The sequence below is a fragment of the Clarias gariepinus genome, chromosome 9 (genome assembly GCF_024256425.1).
Source record: "Clarias gariepinus isolate MV-2021 ecotype Netherlands chromosome 9, CGAR_prim_01v2, whole genome shotgun sequence".
Lineage (NCBI taxonomy): Eukaryota > Metazoa > Chordata > Actinopteri > Siluriformes > Clariidae > Clarias > Clarias gariepinus.
This window is the reverse complement of record NC_071108.1, coordinates 14,688,629-14,713,303: the sequence shown is the minus strand read 5'-3', so window position 1 is coordinate 14,713,303 and position 24,675 is coordinate 14,688,629. Positions and strand designations below refer to the sequence as shown.

Here is a 24,675-nt window from a genome sequence, read left to right as displayed (position 1 = left end):
GTACCTTTCTAGCAAAAAGACTACAAGGAAATAGTACGGTTAACACTTTTTTTCTGAGAGTGTGGGACTCCCTTTAACTGCTGCTTCTAACATGTTTATGTGCCCTCGCCTTTTCCTCCAGTGGCCCAGTTAAAATACAGTTTCGCACTCTTGAGTTAAGTTCATTAGATAAGTCGAGACCTCAGGATGATTCGCTAGACTGCAAAGAAGTTTGTTTTAAAATGGTAAAACAGTAAATATGTTAACAATTCAGTTATGCCAGTTAATTTGTTTAAAGTTAGTGCGTGTTATAGAGTACTGCCAACATTGTCTGGAAACTCCTTATCAAGCTACAGCTTATGGCAAAGAGGCGATAAGCACTATGAAATTACGTTGTTGAGGGAATGTTGAAACCCCAAATTACAATACCATTATGAAACCATTCTTAGGAAAACATTTTAGTTTCTGCAAGAAAAAAAAATCTAGTCATCTAAGACATACTAGTAGCAGCTGCTACTGTATGTGGAGCAAAAAGCTTTTGTATATTATACACAAAAGAAACAAATGAAAAACCTTTATTTTATTTTTTGTTTTTTAAAAAGGAACAGTTACTTAAAGACAAATCATACCATATATGTTAAACCTTTAAGCTATAAACTTTACCACACAAAAATAGCATTCTCTTCTGGTGCTTTAGGTCAAATACACTTTAAATTACAAAATTAACAAATTAGAAACCCTCGATGAAGGGTTAGAAATTACACTTGCAACAAACATCTTCAATGTATAAATGTAGTATTTGAAGATTTTGCCAACCAAAAATTAAGTTGTATGTGTGGACAAGGCATGATTATCATCATAAGTGGCAGTTAATTATTTATGAATCAAATAAATAATAAAATAAAAAATGGTGTGGGTTACAGCAGGAAGTCAGCACTGCCTATGACATTATAGAAACAAATTACAAATGTCCTACATATACACACTTGTACAAATGTAAATTTATGTTATAAATGTATCATTAAAATAAAAGATTAGTGATAATGCTAGACCACACATGGGTTAATGATCTCCTTATTATTATTATTATTATGAAAGAAAAAAAAAAGAAATAACTACATTACAGCTTGGGACTGCTTATAGCATGTTCATGCATGTGTATCAACAGTGTGCTGCCATCTATTTTTGAGTGCCATTATTATAAACAGAGCTGCCATATAGTCCAAACTAGTGCTGAAGTTTCCTACCATGCACAGAAAAGTAGTTCCTTGTGGCAGAAGTGTTTCCATCTGCTTATTCTTACAAAGAAACAAACAAAAAGATATCAATCTATAATCATTTTAACAAATTTACCTAAAAATTTGAATAACTATTAACAAATCCAGACCAGAGTAACGCATCTTATGATACCCAATAAAAACACAGAATTCACTGTAATAAACATCCCTGAGTGGTCCAGTTTTGGTTCAAAACTAAGTGCATCTAGTTTCAATTTATTTAGAACACACCCTTTAAGAATGATTACCACAAAATCTTAAAGAATAGCAAACTCACAACCAACAAATCTGGTTAAAGGGTTTTGATTTTGTGGTATTGGTCGTATAAATCCTTATGCATAGCAAGAATTTAATTCTGTGTTAAAAATTAAACAAAAATAAAATAAAAAATGCAAGTCAGACTTCTGGCTCTTCTGCAGAAGCACATCATGAAAAACAAACAAGAACAATGCTGTGGGCCATCAGGAACATTTTAACTGGGCTATGTAACTGAGTTATAATAGTTGCCCATATAGCTGAAAAGAGAACATGCATTAAAAAGTGCATTTTAACAGTGTTTACTGTTAAACATTTTACTGTTGCTTAAACTAAACATTTATGAGTTAAAGTGGATTGGGAATGAATACAACACAGAGACTGTACACATGATTACACTGACATGTAACATACCTCATATTAAACCTTCCAGTTTTTCTTATCTACATCCTGTATTTTGTAGCAAAATATTAATGACGTCATCTTGCATTAGCTTATATTACAACCAGCAATTTTTGCCATTTTTTTGTTGTTTTTTTTAAAGCTGACATGATACTGTACTTTTCAGACAGGATTCAGCTACTTGCAATAACAATGCCCTAATGAGTCCAGAATTTGCTTAAAGAATAATAATCTTGTATGCACACTTTTGCTAGTTTTCTTCTCTCTCCTCATCTTCATTAACTTCGATATCTTCTTCCTCTTCCTCATCCTGGTCCAGCTCTCTGACCTCACTGCTGGCTGAGTGACACACCTCATCTATTTCCTCTATATCTACTTCCTCTTCTTGCCTCTCCTCAGTTGAGGATTCCACACCGTCTTGGTCACTGTCACCAGCACCTTGAACAAACATTACAAGATTAGTTATCACAAATGTAAACAAATTAGAAATTTCTAACTTTGCAGCATAGTCTCCCATTAAATATATATATTCCAGAATTTTCCAAACAACATTAAAGTACAACGGTCATTCAAGTCAAACTAGGACTTCTGATTATAAAGAATAACAGCACACCGTTAAGAGTAAATGTCACCTTTATTTCTTTAGATGAGTTCCTGCTACACTAATTCAGTTCACTAGTGCTTGGATACCATCAAAGTAAGTTTACGTAGTATGCCGTGACATGATCAGACTGCCAGTATCAGGTCTGAAACGCTGGCCTCACAGGAACTCCTTTAATGGCCCTAACATATGGAAATGGCTTGAAGCATGGTCAAGACTGTAAGACGGATATGTCTCTTTTCAAGTTATCTGTCGATTTTCTTTACTGCGACTCATTACTGTACTGTGCTTGAAGTCTTTGGTAAATATCATTCAGCATTCATTCACAAAAAGTTTCATCATAAGTCCTAGTATGACGAACATCCCTCATATGTATATTGTATATTCCTGCATATCATGTTAATTAATTACCTGTCACATGATTTTTATCTTTGTTTTCCTCATCATTGTGTTCTTGATGTCTATCGTGGCTGACCAGCTCCTGGTCGTCATCATCCGAGTCCGAGATGATCACACACTCATCTCCATTACTGTTTTGGGGTGGTTTGGATATACTAGCAAAAGAATTCAGACAGCAGGTTTAAAGGTAAAGCATGAACTATCTTTCTGTCCGTGGCTTACTAAATGACAATACAAGAAATATACTTAAAAAAAACCTGCATAATAAAATCCTAAACAGCTGTCCAAAATTGATACATTTGGATTTTATTACCTGCCATTTTCCCGTGGCTCCCACAGTGGTGTAAGGTAGTACCTGAGAGGGTCTTTGTACAGGTCATCCTTCAGGATCTACATCACAATGAGGAACAATTGAACAGTATGGTCTCCAATATTAAACCTTAATCTACATGATCAACCAACCTAAACCAACAAGTTGTGTGCATGCAAATTACTTTACTTTGTCGTGTGCATATATTGTAGATCAACCTCATACATCATCATCATCTGAGTCATACACTTTCACACTGAAATAATTAAAAAATATTGCTGTATCTGTTCCAATCATAGTAAGTTTTTTTTTAGTGTTGTATGAGGCCACTTGTCAGCACCCTTAATTCTCCACCTAAATACACCAAGTTATACTGTACCTGTGCTATTTCATCCATCCCAGGACTACTATGGTCATCAAACCAGTGGAAGAAACTCTCATAAACTCCTCGTGAATTCCGCCTTGGTTCTCCATTTCTTGTCAAGGATTGTCCATGATGCCAAACTATTGGGTTTGAGAAAGAAACTGGGGATCCTGATGAAAAAGTAACAAGAGTGATAGCTACATAGTATTATGCAAGATATAAACCATCACCTTTAATGACCCACTGTTTAGTGAGCTTACCTCCCAAACCAACATGGAGCTCTTTAACTATTACTTTGTTCTGAAAGAATGGGTTCCGACGAAAATGAAAGCATATTCGGTAGCCGAGTTTGTTGTTTCTGAAAGTCTCGATCTGTGCGGAGTACAGTAGGAGAATGGGTGTTATTTAAAATTGTATTTTGTAAATAGGGTAGATATAATCATGCTTGTTGAAATGTCATTAGACACAGATAAACAGAACTGGGTACTTCACCTCCAAATTGATCATGTAGCTAAGAGCATCTTCATCATTTTCATCAATTTGTGCTGACAAGTGTGGGTGGTTGAGAAGCTGCAACACTTTTGGTTAAGCAAACAAAATATTTCAATATAATTTTAAAAAGTAAGTTGAGTATGGTGGAGAAGTTATTCGCCAAATCCCATTCTGCCTTTATCATGTCAGGGATTGTATGACTGCTGTGCTTAGTTAAAAAAAAATGTATAGATTTAGAGAGCTAGTGTTATAGCCTGTCTGAACATTAGACAACATTAGTAAGCCAAGGCAGGATAAAAGGGGAGAATGATGTTCATTCAGAGATGTGTGTTGGATTTAGTGCATAATTTCAAATCTAAAAAGCTTCATATAGCTTTAAGGGGGAAAAGGCCTTTTTTCTATTTATTTATTACTTTCCAGACAATCTATGCTCTGCATTCTTAAAGCAGAGGCATTCTATCTTATCAGCAAAGGGCCACCAAGACTGCAGGCTTTCATTCCAATCAGACACCCGATAGTTATATGAAGTACAAGATCAGCTGATTTACTTTTTTTTTCTAACCAGTTCATTGAATTCCACGCACATATCTCATGAACACCCACGAGAAACTAATAATACTACAAAGGACACAGAAAAGGGCCATGCTGCTCATAATGAATCTACATCACTGCAACGAGCAGAACAATGCGGGGAAGTGGAAAAGCGTTGGGGCGAACTAGAGAAAAGGATACGGCAGTGAGCCAGAAGCCCGGGATGCTCTGCGCGATGGTCGCGCGCTGCTCGAGGTGAGGACGCCGCTGACGGCCCAGTCTGAGTTCGAGGCGCCGGTGCATGCGCGCGCCCTTCTTCTCCAGCGCGTCCAGCCGCATCTGCACGTGCGCCAGAAGCGCGACGGAGCGCCGCAGCTCGGGGGCCATCTGTACCGACACGATGGCGCACTCATCACGCTCCTGATCCTCATCGTCGTCATCAGACGAACTGGCTGTCAAGGAGGACCCGGGGAGGGAGTCGTCGTCATCATCATCATTATTATCATCGTCCTCCTCATCCTCCACCTCATCTGAGCGGCGCGCGCGCACCTCTCCACCGACACCTCTCAGCGGGGAAGCCGAGCTGCTGTTCTCCGCGCGCCCGCTCGGCCCCAGCTCGGCCCGGCCCTGTGTACTGGCTTGTTTGGATGAACAAGGTGTTTCATTGCCCTGGTCCCGGCCGGCGGTGAGGCTCGCGAGTACTTCAGCTGCAACTATCGTTGCGCAATCTGAGCGCGCCAACTGGCCTTCACACGGCTCTCCATCTCCAGCGCTCTCCTTCCGTTCAGTCCCTCCGGCGTTTTTTGTCCCATTCGCATCTTGCTCTCTGCTTTCGGAAAACTCAAGAGCAGTGTTACTTTCTGATGCGCCATTTTGTTGCTTTAATCGACCGGCGTCTTTTTCGGCGCGTTCACGGGCATCGGTCTCTCCATCGCTCTCCTCGTCGGCTCGGGGCTGTTTGGACAGCGGGGAGTCCTCCTGCTGCCGCGGGCTCGCGCCTCTCTTTCTACTACATTCGGACGGCTTTTCACTGCTGTCCGACGCTGTACTCATGGTATATTTAGCCGCAAACACTTTTTATTGCGTTTAAAGTTATTGCTTGGTAACTTACTGTTTTGTTTCCCCCTGTTATGAGTAATCTGACTGATTAGCTAAGTTAGCCAACTAGCTAGCTAGCTAGCCATAGCACTTACGTCCAGACACCTAGAGTTAAGAGGCCTAGCTCGGTTGTATGCTAACTATGAAAATAAAATGCTTGTTCCCCTGCACTGGCGATACTGCTGTTTCTGTCTGCAAAAAAATGTAAAATTATCTTACTTAAATATGTGATAAGGCCCAGTGTTTTCCAGTTCCGCGTACTTGTTTATAATTTGTCCTTCCGTTCGCCATTTGGCTGAAGCCAAATATTCTTACGAACAAGAAAAACAATGCTCTGATTGGCTGAGGCTGCACCGCGCAAAATCACCTTAGCCAATGATAAAGCAGAACAGCTGAACCTTCGGAACAACGCAACTGCATCTCTTTTACGCTTTTAAAGCCACATTTAATTATTTTGCGATTGTTTTGGGACTGTAAATTTTACATTTATATAAAAAGAAAGGTTTTGTTTATACTTTTGGTAGAACTCGGTCTTTTAATTATATCTTTACGTTTCAAACATTGGAGGACCCAGAACCAGTCTCAGAAACGAGTACTGTCTGTATGAGCAGTTTTGTGCCAGATTATAAACCGACAGTGAAAAGTTTTTATAGCGTACTGCGCATGCGTCAAACTGTGGGCGCGTCTTAAATCGACATCATTAAACGAAACTTTTACAGTACTTAGATAACTGCTTGAAGTTTAACCTGCAACATAAGTCAAATATACAATGATGAGTAAAAGCCATATTATGAACAGTTGGGTGGCAGATTTAACAATTTACTTCAAAATAAGCTACTAATAAGCTATTTGATCAATGTAAACAAACACCTGCACCAATATATATCAATTAGAAAAGCTAAAGCAAATATATTTTTACTGAGATTAGTTCATACTTTCACCATTGAAATGACAGCGCTGAAGTGGTATAAGTGATTTTTTTTTATACCGGCTGGAGTTATTTTAAGACAAAACTTATTCTTTATACAATCTACACTTTCAATTTGTCATCTGTGATTCACTTTCAGATTAGCAAACGGAGTGTATTTGGCTGATGCAAACAAGGCGTAAGATACTCAACCTTGCAAAATTTTATTTCATTATAATAATAAGTTAGGCAGAGAGAAAGACAGGCTTGAGTACATGGGTTTTAACAGGAAATAATAATCACTGATTACATTAAAGCCGATCAGCTTATTTTTACCTTTTACCTATTAATCATCTCTACAAACCCTTTTTCTATCAACACTGGGTACCTACGCTAGTTTTAAATAACACACAGAAAAACCTGTATTACTCTCAAATTCATTATTTTTTTATTGTTTAAAATAGGACAGTCAAGAACATTTAAATACAATGAAATATTACAAGAATTTATGCAATTTAGTATTTTAGGCATCTACCCTGTAGAACATCTGTCTTTCTGTATAAAAAAAAAAATAAAAGCTAAAATAATTCCAACAGGAATCACATACAAAATACTACTACTACTAATAAAAACAATAAGATATATATTTTTATTTTATTTTATTGTCATTAATTAAACTGAAATTAATTATATGCTTAAAGACTGTCCGATTGAAATGTTAATTTTAAATTATATTTAATAATTCACTTTTTTGAATCAGTTTTAAAATAATTTGCAGGTAAAACCAATTCTGAATAATTTTTTTTTTTGGCATTTAAATCGAAAATGAAATAGTTCTCAATCCTTAAAAGCTTATAGGCAGTTTAGTCATATTGGCAAGTCAACAAGAATGAAGCCTATTGAAAATCAATTGCTACTCGCAATTAATCATGGATCCATTGAAATAAACAGTTTGAGGTATTTATGACATTGCACAGAATGTCTTACGATGTGATTTAACAATGAGGAATGTCGTTTCGAGAATAAAACATTGAATAGTGTGCCACCCAGCTCATGTCCTGGTCCCTAGAGAAAATAATGGGAAAATTGATTATTATTAGATTAATAGACCCTAATCATTTATATTAGTACATTTACACAACTGATCTCTAAATCTGACAAACAAAGCAATTCATGTGCATCATGTCCAGCCATGAAGTATAGTAATTATTTCTATATAAAGGACAGCTGCACTGTGCAAATATTCTTTATTTCCTGAATGGTTAGTTTTGGGATAGTGTACCTGTGTAACTTCTGCCCTCTTCGTCTCAAAAATTCTGCTTCATCCACAGTCCAAACAGAGCCTTTTCCTCCATCAACACGTACAAAGCACTTATGGAGGCTTAGATTGTGCCGAACTGCATTCTGTTGTGAAATAATAATAATTAAATGTTTTATTATAATAATAAGTAATATGTATGTTAATCTGTATACCTGAACAGGTTTCTACAAAAAATACTCTTTATGTGGACCAAACCAAAAAACTTTTTTTTTTCTTGGTTAAATTAAGCTTTCACATCTGTGTGTTTCTGTCAGCAGTTTCCATGTTTAAATATGTTTGGTTAGATAGATGATAACCACTCAGTTACTAAGGGGAAAAAAAGTGCCTTGTACCTTCCATGTGGCTGTGTTGTGACGGAAGTAAAAGAACTTGCGTGTGAACCAGTGATAGATTTCATTCAGTGTTAGCTGTTTTTCAGGAGATTCAAGAATCGCCTAAAAACCAAGATAAAAATAAAATATGATTAATTCACACTAAGGAAAGTAAGATAAAAGTTTTTATCATTATGAAAAACACTAACACTGCTCACCCACCCATCTTATCATGGAGGCATAGGTAAATGGTGGCCTCAGATTCGTGTATTTGTAGTACTCAATACTGTGGACAATCCCTGCAGAATAATTGCAACATATTTAACATGCAGTCAAATTAAAGGCAATTGTACTGCATATTAATGAACTCAATAGATAGTCAATGAATAGGTGTTGGACATGATCATAAATGTAAGCCCAAATAACACAAAATGTCATTTTATCCTTATTGAAAATACCTCTGGCATAATATCACTGATACTAATATTGATACAATTAGTAATCCTTTGTGCTCTCGCATTACTACTGCTTTTAGTGAAATATAAGCCTTTTGACTAATATTATTCAAATTCAGTAGTGGTATTAGTTTTACTTAACCACTCAAATGAAAAACTAGAGTACATTAGAACAAAATTCTTCCTCTTTACATATCCAGGCTTGCTAGGAAAGTGTGGTCAGGGGGTCAGGCATAATACAGCACTTGTGGAGCTGATAAGGATAAGGGGATTGCTCAGGGAACTTTGACCATCTGGTCTAGTCTTAACCACAGCTTCATTGCCCTAATATATGGTAAGTATACGGTAAAGTTGTACACAGAAATGTAATTCTACTTTGGCCAAACACTCTACTCCAGTATAATGATCCAATAGGGGCAGCCAATAGAGGCAGCCTGGTGTCAATAATACTGCAACATATTGGCTCAAGTTACAAAATTCATGAACTTAATATTACTTTAATTGTTGTTTTATTAAAACAAAACACTATGCCTCTTCAGAGGTTCTGTATTTGATATTTATTTATTTTGACCTCTGTATAACTGTGTGTGTGCACTCTTACCAGGTATAAATGGTGTTGTTGGGATCTGCCAGTAGCCTGAAGGGAGCATTTCAGACGAGGTTGTGCTTTGTGCATGTAGAATGCTTAAATTCTGACAGGACTGCATGCTTCCTGAAGGTACAGTGGACTGCTTTAGTCTTGGGTTAACCTGGAGTAGAAGAGCATTTTGGTCTATCACTGTGTGGCCCAAAGATGAGCCTACTTATCAAGCTTTTCAGCATAAAGCACTTACATCAGACAGATGCAGGTACATGGACTGTAACCTCTGCTTCTCCACAATCAGCTGCAAAATGTACACCAGTTATCAGGATAATCAGTGATAAAGCTTTAAAACAATTTGCTTCATAAATGTGTTGTCTGTGTACCTGACTTTCCATGCGTTCAACCATATTTTTCTGCATTGTCCACTGTTCAATGGTTTTCTCCCCAGGGCCATGCTCCGAATAGAGGTGTCTTTATATTATATAACCAAGAAAAAGAGTTTTCTATTTATTAAAGAGAACAGCCTGCTAGGAAAATGCTACATAAGTTTGGGTTATTAGTAAATTTTTAGTCATGGCAGGAAAAATGTCCAAATAATTGAAAAGAAAGTAAGTTAAAAAATGGTAAAAATAAATAAATAAATAAATAAAATATTATTAAATATATTAAAATAATTTCTCAATGTCATGACTTACTTCAGGAAGTGATGATATTCCTTGAATGCTTCCTTGCAGCCTGGCCACGTGCACACACCTTTGTTAAACAAAAGGTTTTCAGAGATCTGTGGAGGACTTTAAAAAGAAGATTAGGTAAGAGTCGGAAAAAAGGTAAAATATTTTGATAGGGATCTAATTATATTAATTAATTTAATTGTATTAAATGTTTTTAAGGCTTTTTATTGTTTGATGGAAATTTTAGAAGAAATCCTAAATAAAACCCTACAAACTTATGTTTGACTTGGCATAAAAAAAGAAATTACAAGAACAGAACATTATGATTGCCAAATGCATGATGGCAAGTGGATAAAAACTTTAGCAGTACAAAGTAGTTTGTACTCACTCTCAACCTAGAAAAGACAGGTCCCATCAGAATTTTGTCACTATGTATAAGTGGAACTAAACCCTGCTAGCACAATTCATCCTGCTTTGGTCACAAAGTCATCAATAAACTACATCTACTGTACAGATTAAAGATATTTTGTTCCAGTGGGGCTCGCTGAGGAACAAATACACCATAAAAAAAACAAAACAAATCGTGTTTGGTTCACGAGAGTTTTAAAGTAACATCAACTAAATTATGTATTAGGAGACCCTAACTTGTATAATAATTAATCAATTTAGCAAAATAACTCATGTAGTTATAACCACTCGCATTTTAATGCTGGTAAAACAAGACCTTTTGCTTTGGAAAGGTGGTAGAATTAAGAATTGTGCATGCTCAGTAAGCACCAATTTAAAAAAAAAAATTGCCATGAAAGTTCAACAGGAAGTTGAATTAGGAGGCAAACTTATAACATGTTTCAGTTCAGCAAATGTTCTTGTATGTTTTAAAAAAATACTGTTTTGTTTTTAATGATCTGAGAATTGTGCATGTCTTTAAGACAGCAATATTGCATACTTTCATAAGTTCATTGTTTGATTACCATAAATGTTATTAACATATTATTGGCTGTTGTCATGTTAAATAGTACATATAAAGATAAATGTAATGAAAAACGTTTTTTTTCCCATAAGATTTGGTTCATTTCTATTCTGCTTTAAACTGGCTGTTTAGTCTCAAATCATGCACAGGTTCCTGATTGGTGGAAAAGAAAAGCATTTGCTTGCCTTATAAAACAACCCCTCACACTCAATTTGCTTATATTACTGTAATAATGTATTTGTCTGTCACTGTTAATCTTTTTTGAAGAGTAAAGAAAAATAGGAAATAACAAAAAAGCACACTACACTTTATGGCCAGAATTATGTGGACGCCTGATTGTTACACCCTTATACGGGCATTACCACAAAGTAGGAAGCAGGAAAAAAATGCCGAGTATGTCATTGTATGCTATATTATAATTTTTTTCTTCAGTGAAACTAAGAGGCCCAAACCTGTTCCAGCATGACAATGCCATAAAGCACTGGTTTGCCAAAGCTGATGAGAAAGAATTTATTGGCCATGAACACACTGACCACCACTAAACACCTTTTGGAATTGAAATATTAACTTGTTGAACATCCATGCACAATCTCTACTAATGCTTTTGTGGCTGAACAGGTACAGGACACATTTCAAAATATAGTAGAAATAAAGTATTCCCAGAAAGGTGGAGGCTGTTATGACAACAGGGATGAGACCAACTCTGTATTAATGCCAACAGAGTCAGATCCATAATGTTGTGGGCCTTATTTTGTACACCAAATAAGTGAATTAACAAAATTGTGCATTCACTGTTTAGGAATTACAGCAATGTTTTTTTTTAAGTTCATCTGTTTTGTTTTATATGCTCAAAAGTAATCAGAAAATTGAGTGATAAGCTGTTTGATGCTGTTTCTTAGTTACTTTATGTCAAAGGAGGTTTAAGCTTAAGGTCTGATGTTGAACATTATTACATTTGGTATTGGTTAAAGGGAAAGGCAAAGAAATTGCAAAAATGCAGCTAAAAAACAAGCAAAAACAAAACAGACCATTCACAGTGGTAACAGAAACTTTGTAATTGGCCAAATCCACAATTTTATACCTTCTTAAAGACAAGGAATACACTGGGGCGTTCAGTCGCACCAAAAGTCTAGTCAAAACCATGTAAGGCAACAAAAATTGATAACTGCTGAATTTAGTGATGATGATGATTGATAAAAAAAACAAAACTTGTAGCCAAAAGAAGGACACTTTGAAGGGGCTAAGCATATCATTGTCAAATCTACAACCAAGTGACACCTTTCAGATTCAGTACAATGCGACCAAATTAATAGGGTATCTCTTCAAGGTACAGATGAATAATGGTCCCAAACCTACCACAAACACGACTCTAAGGAAATAAATGGAATGCTTTTCAAGAGCTGTCTGTCACCTGATCTCAACGCATTTTAGCATGCTTTCACTTACTGAGGACTAAGGTGTAGGCAAAAAGACTCACAAACAAGCAACTGAAGGCAGCTGCAGAAAAACATGGCAAAGCATCAACAATAAGGGAGAAAGTCAGCATTTTACTGATGTGGGTTCTAGATGTCAGTTAGTCACTGCCTGCAAAGTTTTTGCATTCAAGCATTAAATAAAATTATTCTAATATGTATGATGATGATAGTTTGTTCAATTACTTTTTTAGCAGGGGAAAATGGATGTCCTTTGTATCAGTGGCTGTAAGCCCTAAAAGGTTAATGCAATATTTTTTTTAATGTAACCTTTTAAATAAAAGCTTGCTTTAAAAAAAAAAAAAAAAAAAAATCCATTGATTCAATTTCAATTTGTTGTGATGGTGTACAAAGGAGAACTTATTAATATAATGTCACTGTCTAAATACATATCTATCTTACTGTATCTGGTTGAGATGGTCAGAAGTCACCAAACATTTGACTGTAACCAGTCAACTAAACTGCTGACCATGTATATTGACTTTGATGTTGCTTTCATTTCTGGTAATGCTCTAATCCTACTAGATACCAAAGGTAGAACCCCTTATTTTAATGACTTGGTTATCAGGATTATATTTTTTTTACTCTGACTTTTTGTAGGGTGTGGTACAAAGAGCAAACATATTGATGTAAATGCTTTCAAAGCTTGTAAAAGCTTTTTTTTTTTTTACTCATATAGCCTTCTTCAGTATGTTATAGCAAGAAGTAAATCAGCAGTCCATACTTTAGTAAGTTAGATTTTGTACTTACTCTGTATGTTGCTCCTTTGCTCTATAAGCAGGACTTGGTCCAGAGGAATTGTCTCTAGTTGGATCATCTGTGCAATCAGATGGCAAGTTGACTGGAAGTTTATTGTCCATTTCTTCCTTAAATACGACTTCAGTGGAATAGTCACCAACACAAGACTGGCTGGACAAGGCTGCGGAATTGTCAGGCATTCCATTAAAATATTTATTTTATTGAAACAGTAATTTATGGAGGTAAAATATGAGATTGATTTGTTTTGATGAGTCTACCGTGTGGCAGAGTGTGGTTGCCCTTGCGGAGAACCGATGGTCTCTGCAGGATGGATTGCTGATGCTGCTTGTTGTTTTTTTCACTAATGCTCTAGACAGATTACAAGTGGTGTAAGGTTTTGCAGTTAATACACCGATCATCCAAAACATTGTATTACAAAACATTATTGTGTAGGGTACACTTGTTCCCTGTGGGTAGCTCTGGCCCCTGGGTGCACGACCTTACAAGACTTCTGTGTTGTGCTATGGTGTTTGGCACTAGGACATTGGCAGTGGATACTTTTGGGTTTCAGTGTGGGTTTCAGTGTGGGGTCTCCATGGATTGGACTTGTTTGACCGAGTGCTTAATCGGATTGGGATCTGGGGTAGTTGAAGGCTGGGTCAATAACCTTAGGTCGCACAGTGGGTGGTTGTGCGCTGGGTGTTCTGGTACCTTTGTATCATGGCCAGCATTGCTTTTTTGGCAATTTGTGCTGCTGTTTATAGTTACTTTTAATGCTGTGAATCCATAAAACAAGTATCTGTCTGTTAAGCTTAAACAGCTTTATCGCTAATTGCTATGAATTCTTAATACAATATGTTCCAATTGTACCTTAAAGGTTATTAATTGTTTTCTTATTCAGCTTAAACTACAAAATAATGTGGGGAACAACCTTTGTTTTTTTTTTTTTTTTTATATATATATATATATTCGAGACTCTTTTACTGACTTTAAGTTAGTACTTTAAACAATTCAGATTCTATGGAAGAGGATTGGAGCCACCATAAAAATATTTTTTATTATTTATTTTGAGCCTCAAGTCAAAATGTCAGAATTCTTAGATTAAAAGTCATAACCCTCAATATTTTTATAGTGGTCACCAATCCTCTTCTGTAAGATTCAGACCAAAATGTTAAAATTCTTTAGATTTTTTAAATTTAACAAAAATAGTTAAACTGTCAATGTTTACACTGCTTATTTTTCATCCCTCTTTATTTGCATTTTCATTTGCTCTTTACAGTAATTCAGATTAGACCCATGTGTAATTCTCATTGTCTTTCTGTAAATTGTTTTGAGCTGCAACGTATGCAAATCTATGATTAGCACTTTAGTCATATTACCTTTATGATGATGCACTGAGTGGCTCTTAAAGATGAATTGGCCACAGTGGACTTTATCTGTGATCTGGAAAACTCAAGAGGCTCTTCTACCAGTTGGAGAATTTGCTTGTGTTCCCTTGTACTTCTGTCTTGTCCTCCACTTGTCCCCGCATCATTATGAAGCATAGCTGGAGTTTATATAAATGGTTAGTTATTATTTGTCCTCATTTTATCAGTGGTAAAGTTTAAATTTCTAAGGACTGCATAAAAGTATTTACCTTAAAGCATAAGGTAATACTGCATATTTCTATGATATTTAGAAACTAACATTGCCCTTAGTAAACAGTTTCCAGACATATTGTGAGGCGAAAAAAAAAAAGAAAAAACATGCATATGTTCTCTGCTGTTGTGGTGTTGCACAGGTGTGCATTGAGCTGAAGATGAGGGAAGCAACCTGTGGACCACAGGAAAGCTTGCAAATGGAAACAACAACACACACACACACACACACACACACACACACGCACACACACACACACACACACACTCACTCAAAAACACACTTCCGCCTGTGTAGGGCCCCCCATGTTAAGGAAAAAAACCCTAAAGTGACTATATTCTTTCCAACAACTACATCTTTACTGTGCTAAAATATTTCAAATAATTTTTTAAGTATTGCATTTAAATTCACTAGAAAAAAAAATGTTGGGACTCCAAATTTATATATTTACTTTAAGATATAAATATATAAATTTAAATACTAAAATACTTATGTAATTAAGAAACAATATAATGAGAAACATACACCTTTGCAGTTTAAACTGCAGCTTGATTATATTTCTCAGTTTTTCAAAAGGTAAATTCCTTTATGCAACTGCTATAAGACTCAAATACCTGTCCTTTTAAACATTTTTCTACACATTTAAAAAAGAGCATGAAAAGTACTTTCACCTTTGGAGTTTTTAATGATGTGGTTTAGTTTTTATGTTTAGGCATGAACTGAGCTTGTGTCTGCTTTCTCTAACAGGTAACAGTGACATTTAAACGCATGTAACCACACCTTGGGGGTTTTTCTACAAAGTAAAAACTTTGCCAGAATCTGAAAATAATCAAAGGAAGTAATTTGTTTTCTGGGGGTTTTGGGGTGAATGGGTGCACAAAAAAAAAAAAAAAATTTTATACATCTTTTATACATGTTACAAATACTGCACTTTTTAATTATAGAGAAAATATGACTGTTCATACAATATAAACAACTTGTAATAAAAAATGCTTCTTTTTTTTAAGTAATTATCTAAAAAAAATGCAAGGCATAACATAATATATATTTTTTATTTTTGTAATTTGGAATATGCAGTTAGAGGAAAATAATCAACAACAGAGCACTGTCGATTGGTTTCCAATTATACGTAATCATATACTGTAACTCCAGACAACAATTTGCCCAGGATACAGTTCTCGCTATTTGACATTAAGCAGTTGTTTCATGTTGTGCAGACAAGTTGGTTCCTGTTACCACTTTCAGTATAAACAGTCATTCCCTCACTAGACACTTTTTTAAGCGCAAAAAAACCTTCTCTTCCAGGGAATGTATTGACTGTTACAAAGTGATGAAACTGGAGACTCCTTACATAAATGATATATATGATAAAGTCCTGCTACAAAAAACAGTCTTGTTTCTTTATTAAACTCTTTATTAAATCTGTTTATTATAAGCCCTTTGTTATGTGGTGTCTGACCTAAAAGTACCTGTGAATTAATTGTTTCTATAGAAAAACTGTTGTTAATGTGTTAATGTAAACATGAAATCTGAATTATAGCCAACACTACGGTCAAAGCTGCACGTACCTTTTGACCAATTATATTATAATTATATATAGAATTTTATATATTTTATATAATATTTTATATAGAATTTTATATCCATATAAAATATGTTGAAGAAAAAATTATGCGTATGCTACACTTATTTTTACTTGTATTCCAATACAGTCAAATAGGATGGTGCATAGTACAATTTTCAATCATTTACTACAATTCTTCTTGTCATGTATCCTAATCTGCATTCACCTTTACTACCTTCTTGCACCACTCATTTTTTACACTGCTCTCACTTTTTACTTGCCATTTCTCAAGATGCACCTTTCTATTTGTACTATTCTATCAATTGAATATTATACTTCTTAGTTATTGCTGTCAAAGCATGCACCCCACTTGTGGAGTCATCCAACTGGTCATCTCCATTTCACATGTATACTGTGTGTGTGTTTTTTTTTTTGTGTGCTCTAGATGATGCAATTGCAACTACAAGCCTGTTGTGTTACTACCCTTTGTTAGATAGTTAGAAATATCTATCTATCCATCTATCTACTTCCTCTCAAAAATGTATAATATATGTATGTATGTATGTATGTATGAACACCGACATGATTACTAGAACAGTTTGTGCTCAAAAGCCAGTCATGTGCATTTTCTCATTTGCTTTTGATGCTTCTATTCAAAGTTACTTAAATGTGAGACAAGATACAACTGAGCAGTTGAGGGTTTACGGATTTGCTCAAAAAGCCACTTGCTTAAGGATTTAAAATCTTCTGATCAGTTGTCAAAGCTTTAATAAGCTTCGATAAGATTTTAATCAGAACAAGAATACCTGAACAATTGCATATTTATGCTGTTATCTAATCAAGCAATAATGTGGCAAGCAGCACAATCCACATGCAGATAATGATCCAGAGCTTCACTTCATTTTCTCATCATACATCAGAATAGGGAAAACTGTGATTTCTGTGACTTTAACAATGACATGGTTGTTAAAATCAAATTAATTTACTCTATTTCTTGTTGGTGCCAGGTGGACTGTTTTGGGTATTTCAGAAACTGCTGATCTCCATAAATTTTACTCAGAAAAAAAAAATACTGTACTGTGTGTGAATTTCAGTAAATACCAGTATTTTGTACCGCAAATAATCAACCTTTACAAATCAGAAAAGCCACTAAGAATTCACAACACATCAAAACCTTTAGCTAGGTGAGCTACAATAGTGGAAGACTGTTTCAGGTTCCTGTCAGTCATTAACAGGAATCTAACGCCATCATCAGCAAAGACTCACCATAAAACTAGAAAAAGTTTTTTTTTTTTTTTTTCTTTTTCTTTTTTACTGTCCAGTTTGGGTAAGTCTGTGCCTGTGATTAATCTCTGTTCTTGGCTGACAGGAGTGAATTCAGATAGAGAATACTGCTGTTGCATGCTCAGATTTTCTGCCCACTACTGTCATCACTGTCTTCACTGTCCTCCCTGGTAGGTTGACTCAGTTTGGACACTTCCCTCTGAGCTTACTTATGAACATGGCATTTCCAACCAACACACGGTCACCCACTTATTATTTTTCGCACTATTTTATGTAAATACTTAAGACTGTTGTGTGTTTAGACAAATGTTTTACTGTGGCAAGCTACACAGTGCCTAAAGATACTATTTAATAGCATTTTGGCATTTTAATGGCATTTTGTTTATGTACCAACCTAGGAAGCAGCCTTATTTCCCCTCTTGTCTGTTCCAAGTATTCAAGATTCATCATCATCAGTATACTAATCACTGGCTTGGTTATCTGTCATAATCTACACCAGTTTTTCACTGGTACATGCTTTAAGTTAGATATATTTATGCTTAAATAATTCGTAGGTTACTGTGTAGCCTAATAAACAAATCACATTTCTCTGAAACTGGTCAGGTACAGGGACAGCCAAAAAGTCATTCAGGATGCCTTTATAAGTATTCAAGACTACATAAAAAAAAATAAAAAAAACGAATAAAAAAATGTCTCTTTAGAAAAAAATATGAAGAAATAAGATGTGATTCAAAATTTGTGCACAGCACTGTATAGAAAATTAAGTGAAAATAAGTGACTGCCTTATAATGCTGGTTAAGAGTGTGCAAAGATGTCGTCAAAGCAATTGGATATTTTAAAGAATCTCATAAAAAAAAAACATCCTGCTTTGTTTACCCTGTTTTTTTCTTACTGCATATGTCCATGTGTCGATTCATAGGTTTGATGTCTTCATTATTGTGGTACAATTTAAAAGAATGTAAAAAAGAAAAAAATTTGAATGGAAAGGTATGTTCAAATTTTTCACTGGTACTGTAGTCCACATTTTTATATTCTCTCCATATTTCAACATTTCTTATAAATATTATATATGATATATATATATAATTTATGATAATTAATAACTAATAATCTAAATTAAATAGTTAGCACCTAATTATTTAGATGGCCTAATGCCAGGCATGCCACGCTTCATAAAGCTAAAGTCAAGTTAATTTACTATTCCTTACCCATTATTAGAGTAAGTGAATTGTTATATGCATTTCTCAGTCTAAATAAATTTCTCTGGCAGCCCATTCATTATGTTGCGCATTCTGAAACATAAGACACAGTGTGTCAAATATTCGTGATATTTAAAATACAATAAAAAAAAGGTTCACTAAGCAAAACTAAAGAAAGTATACAACACATGGAAATGTGAACACAATCAAATTGAATAGTGTACAGTATAGAATATTTATAAATACATCAATACTCGGTATTTAAGTACTGTAAAATACTCTGTATTACACCAGTAAAGCTTTGTAATGTATTTATTTATTACATGTAAGAATGACGTTGTATTGAGCACAGCCATGAGGCATAAGCTGACAAACCCCCGAAAGTTTCCATCAAATGACCACTATCTGTACTATTTGTAGGAAGAACAAAGAGTGCGACAGCTAAACATGAAAACTAGGGCAAATAGTGCACATACTGTTTGACTGCTACTTATGTTCTAAATGATAAAAATCTAAACTAATAAGTTAAGCAAGAATAGATTAAAGCATTTTTATTTTTATTAAAGCAAGTTAATGTAAATCCTGACATTAGGTGCCACTTCTGGTGATTTGGTTGATAATTCGAATATCTATATGACAACTCTTTTCAATGTTCTTGTCAGTGATTAGTGTATGAATGTTTCTTTATGAATAATCCAGTGTACAAATAGACTGATTCTGTCTGCATTCCGTGATTATAAAGCAACCAAATGGGAAATTAAGCTTCATTAGCGAATCATGTAATTTGCAGTCATTCTCATCGTATCGTAAAATAGTCACCTAATATTTCAGATATTGTTCTAATGGTCTACTAATGACCTCTACTACATGCAGTGTGCAATGTTTTACATCCCACTTCAGATTCATTCTGACTCAACAGTCTTAGTTGTTTACAGTATTTACTTTTCTGTTATAATCTATTTTATCCTTCTTCACCTAAATACTAGATGATGTAGTAAAAAAAAAAAAAAATAGTTTCCAACTGAATTTAATATCGGTGAGTCATTTAGAATATAACTCTGCAAGACTTGTGTTTGGAGATAATAGAAGCGATTTCCGTTCTTAATAAACGTGTGGTTAGCAAAGCTGACAAATTTCGTTCGTACAAAGCAGCATGGCATTTCAAAATGTTCTTAAGTGCATGATCTGTATACTGTATAAATCTCCATTTATAAAATAAAGTGCACATTCTGAGATGCTCATTTTATGTTTTAGTAATTTTGACATGCACATGTTTGCAACTTAAGCAGTTTCATTTTTAATCTCAAATAACCCATGGACACAACGCCAAAGTGTGTTTATGTGCAAAGGCATGACTGACGGTCTTTTATACCACAACACCTCCCGTGAAAAAGGTACACACCTTGATATTGTATTGTTTTAGATACTAATGCACACTGTGGGCTCAATGTAAGTCGTTTTACCAGTTTCTACGTAACTGTAAGAAAATAGCTAATGTTTTTCATTTAAAATGGTATCCCTATCAGAAAATGTGGACAAACTATATTAACGTCTACTACCTTCTTTTATATTACTCTATTGTTTTTGTTTTCAGTATTCATTAAAAAAAAAAACTGATTTAACATACACATATATACAACATACATATACTATATAAAGTTTTTGGTGACATCTTGTCTATTTAAAAAATTTGTAACTTACCTTGTAACGTCGAGTGATCTTCCAGCATTAAAGAAAACTAATTTTAAATCTACTATTCATAGTGATGGAAAGATATACACTCTACTACTACTGTTTGGTTAAGACTGCAAGAAGTGTGTCAGCGTTACCTCTCATTGCCTTTATCTGTCTGTCTGTCTTTCCCACTCAGTTTGTCTCGTTATGGTTTCCTTGCTGTGCAGGAAAAGATGGTTCCTTTCAACAGGAAGAAAAAAAAACAAAGACTGAGTTCTCTGGTGTAAAAAAAAAAGATTCACGGTTCTTCGCTGTGCCCTCATTTGTGATTGTAATTGAGAAAGTGAACGATTTTTCAATCTCTTAATTTTAGAGGTTCCTTATGACATCTAATCTCAGGTCCACAACAATTCTACAATAAATAAAAAAATTAAATGAATGCCTTTATGAAATGTTGAATTTAGTTCCTTTAACTTTGTCTTTAAGAACATTTTTATTGAGTAGCTGTAATATTATACTGCTGAATGGCAAGTTTACAAGTTATTTTCCTGTGAAATACCAATTACTGTACAAAAACCTTTTATGGTTGGATCAGATTAAGGTTTCAGGAACGCCCTATCAATCCCTTTACCTGATGCTTACAGACCTACTGTCAGGAAATATGAATTGTAAATTGAAACCAAAAAAATCTAAAGCCGATTAACAAATAGTATGGATGCTATTTTGAACAATTGATTAATGACTTACCGTTGTCTGCAGATAAACCGGTAGCTGAAAAAGTATTAGTCAAATGATCATTGGTTGGGTCACCTCCTTATTTATAGGTTTCACATCATGCAAAATTTCCCTTAACATTGCTCTGTATGCATCTTTGTGTGTGTGTGTGTGTGTGTGTGTGTGTGTGTGTGTGTGTGTGCGTGCGTGCGTGTGTGTGTGTGTGTGTGTGTGTGTGTGGTGGTGATGGGGGGGTTATATATACATTCAACAGATCTATAATATATAATCTACTCATATAAATCTAAAAAAAAACTAATTTAACATAAAAAAACAACTAAAAAACATATGTGTGAAATGAGTTCTAGTACATTAAGGGGAGACATTTTGATGAATTCAGAAGTATGACTAGGCGACACACTTTATTTGTGTTTATTTTATACACACCTTATTAATCCACTGGTTTAATACATATTATAATGCAAATGATGTTGGATGCTGCTGAATTTCAACCTGAGATAATAAAAAGTCCTATAGCATTAAAAATCTTTAACAGGTCTTTGTTAACATGCTATTTTTTTAGGCATGTTATGTGTTTTCAAATTAATAACACCCAAAACCAAAAATACGTCTTTAATGGAAAAGAACATGGGGAAGACCATTCCGGAAGGCAAAAATGTGCAATGAAAAATAACCTGTTGCGTGTACGGAAAGTCCATTTACTGGGTACGCCATACATGACGTGACACTAATGGGGTGGGGGGAGCTATTACCGTATCTTCATATCTATGCACCATGCCAGGTTAGCCTTGAATAGAGAAAAAAGTTCATGATTAAGCTAATTTTTGATTTTTTTTTCAATCACTAATCACTATGATGTTCTCTTATTCAATATTAAGAAATGTCAAACATCCATCTTCATTAATAATAATAATAATAATAATAATAATTATTATTATTATTATTATAAGTATTAACTTAAGTAATTTTGAACATTACATACTGTAAATCGTTTTCAGATATAATAATAATGGTCAATGGTACACATGATGCATTTCTTCTTTTATTCTTAATACAACCATTCCTATGCGCATGACATTTTTCCTGCCAAAGCAAATATTCTATTAAAAAGATTTTTAATGATGGTGTGAACATATATCAAAATAAGTTTAACGTACTGCACTTTATGTAATAAGCTTAAACAAAAACAAACAGTAAAAAAAAAAACATATTGAATTTTGTTTCCTTAACCAGTTTTTCCAATTTTAACTGTTTGTTTTGTCGAATTTAGACAGTTTATGTTAATATATAAGTAATCATGATGATTGTATAGTAAATCAATATTTGTTTTACAATCTTACTCAAGTGGTTTCTAAAGGATTTTACATCTACTTTTACAATGTTAAACCTTATTTTCACACTATATAGTCTTTCTTGTTTCATTTTTACAGTATATGTATGGTATGATTACAGTTTGTAACTTGGTGTTTGTTACACAATTACCTATTAATTTCACCATTCACATTTTCTCTACCATGCAAAGTAAACCCTGATTTTAGTAATTGCAAAAAGACAAGGAAAATATAAATGTCTTACCTAAAATTAGGAATATAAATTTAATTTAAATAAATGTTATTGAATATACAGTACTAGTTCTAAATTTTGTTCCATATCAGACTTTGTAAAATGAATGTTTAAATTAATGTGCAACCTCTGTAATTAGATAAGCTTATTGTATGTTTATTTGTTTATCATCCTTTCACCGTAACTCTCTCTATAAAATAGAATTCATCAGCACAAATTTAAACTAAAGTTGTTTAGGTATTCATTTATTTTTGGAAGAACGCTTACAAATGAAAAAGTCTTCCAGTGAGGAATGTTGGAGTGAAGAATGTCTGCCTAATATTAACCACGATAACTTGTGACATATGATTAGATGAGTTATCATATGTCACATGTAATGATTATATCAGTAATGTTGATGTATTTATGATCTAAGATAGTATACAAAAATTCTAGTAAATGTAATAAGTAGGTCTGTCGGTCAGTCAGTCAGTAGGTAAGTGTAAGTTAGTGAGACAGTAAGTATGTGAGTAACTATGGAAAAGTAAATAAACAAACAAATGAATAAATGTTTTTGTATATCTTCCAGTAATTTAAGAATGTTTACTTCTGAAAGCATTCTTATTATTCTAACAATAAATATTGCATTCCATTGTTTTACTCAGACCATAAGCAGCATCTAATTTTACACTTAAAATGGTTTCCTATTACAATTACATGACTACTGACATTACATTCACTGATTATTGAGTGAATGCTAAATTAGGCGTTTTCTACTCGTCAGCTATAAAATTGACAACTCCAGCTTAATACCAAGTATATCTTTAGTTCCCTGAATTCCTACAAATGTTCTAATTCAAAAGGACTGGTCTCGAAGGTGCATTATACGCATCCATTGCCCTACATAAGAAATGCATTTTCTGGAAATAGAAATTTATGCAGTGCTTGCTTTTGGTCAACTTCCATCGTTTTAACTAACCCTCACCAGCTTACATGTAAAATCGAAATACAGGCCAAGTATTTTTTAAGATGATTCTTTAAGCTTACCTTATCTGGAGCTGCATTTCAACAGTTCAGTTGGTAGTAATTGTTGTCTGTAAGGGACAAGGTTCCCAAATGTATTCTGCAATGGGGAAAATGTCTGAAAGAAAATTAATCACTAACATTACAATATCCATTTGGCAATAATGTGAAAATTGTTCTGTTTATATCTCTTTGTAAATACAAAAATATCCTTATTTAAATCATACTGGGCAGGCTAAGAAAACTCTTGGCAAACTCTTGGAAAACTCTTAGTACTTTGTTTATTATTAAATCAGCTACATAAAATTAAGCACTTTGGCTGGCTACTCACTCAAACTTTACCATAAGAGTAAACATTGAATAAGCTTAAAGAGCCAGCCAAAAAATGTATACGTATATATGTATGTATAGTATAATTTATATTACATTAATATAATATTAATAGTAGTATCATATTATTTATCATAATATTATCATATAGCCAAACAACCAATAAGATCAATTGTAACTGAGATTTTGCACTTTCACAGTAACAAGGTTATACAGATTGCATAGGAAATTGTATATGAATTATCACATTAGTCACCTATGAAATTATGAGGATATTTAGGATTTTTTTTAATCAGATAAAATTAAAGAAAGGCTGCAAGGAGTAAAAGACACATATGCTTAGAGTCATGTTTCTGTGAGCTAGATGTTTGATTATTTATTTGTGTTTGGAATACTCCTGTAACAATAATTGCATGTGCTACAGGGTGTTTTTTTTTTCCCTGTCGTAAGGAACAAACAAAACTAATGTACACAACGCATATATGTGGTTGGTTTAACAGAGTTTTAAAAATGAGCAGGAATACAAACAGGAATGATTAATGCTATATTA

General features: G+C 34.2%; 2 protein-coding genes across 2 annotated transcripts; both read right to left on the bottom strand.

The window, feature by feature from the left end:
* Nucleotides 1-544: 544 nt before the first annotated feature.
* Nucleotides 545-6,007, bottom strand: tspy (testis specific protein Y-linked). The gene is made up of 7 exons (XM_053503816.1): nt 4,812-6,007; nt 4,080-4,157; nt 3,848-3,959; nt 3,603-3,757; nt 3,227-3,303; nt 2,926-3,068; nt 545-2,351 (listed from the first exon to the last, which is right to left on the bottom strand). The coding sequence occupies exons 1-7, from the start codon at nt 5,661-5,663 to the stop codon at nt 2,164-2,166; spliced, it is 1,605 nt and encodes a 534-aa protein (XP_053359791.1). The 5' UTR covers nt 5,664-6,007; the 3' UTR covers nt 545-2,163.
* A 225-nt stretch (nt 6,008-6,232) lies between these two features.
* Nucleotides 6,233-20,656, bottom strand: foxp3a (forkhead box P3a). Its single transcript, XM_053503817.1, has 12 exons — nt 20,523-20,656; nt 14,516-14,682; nt 13,415-13,505; nt 13,149-13,317; nt 9,981-10,076; nt 9,669-9,756; nt 9,536-9,586; nt 9,304-9,451; nt 8,470-8,546; nt 8,269-8,370; nt 7,898-8,019; nt 6,233-7,680 (listed from the first exon to the last, which is right to left on the bottom strand). The coding sequence occupies exons 1-12, from the start codon at nt 20,548-20,550 to the stop codon at nt 7,611-7,613; spliced, it is 1,209 nt and encodes a 402-aa protein (XP_053359792.1). The 5' UTR covers nt 20,551-20,656; the 3' UTR covers nt 6,233-7,610.
* Nucleotides 20,657-24,675: the final 4,019 nt, after the last annotated feature.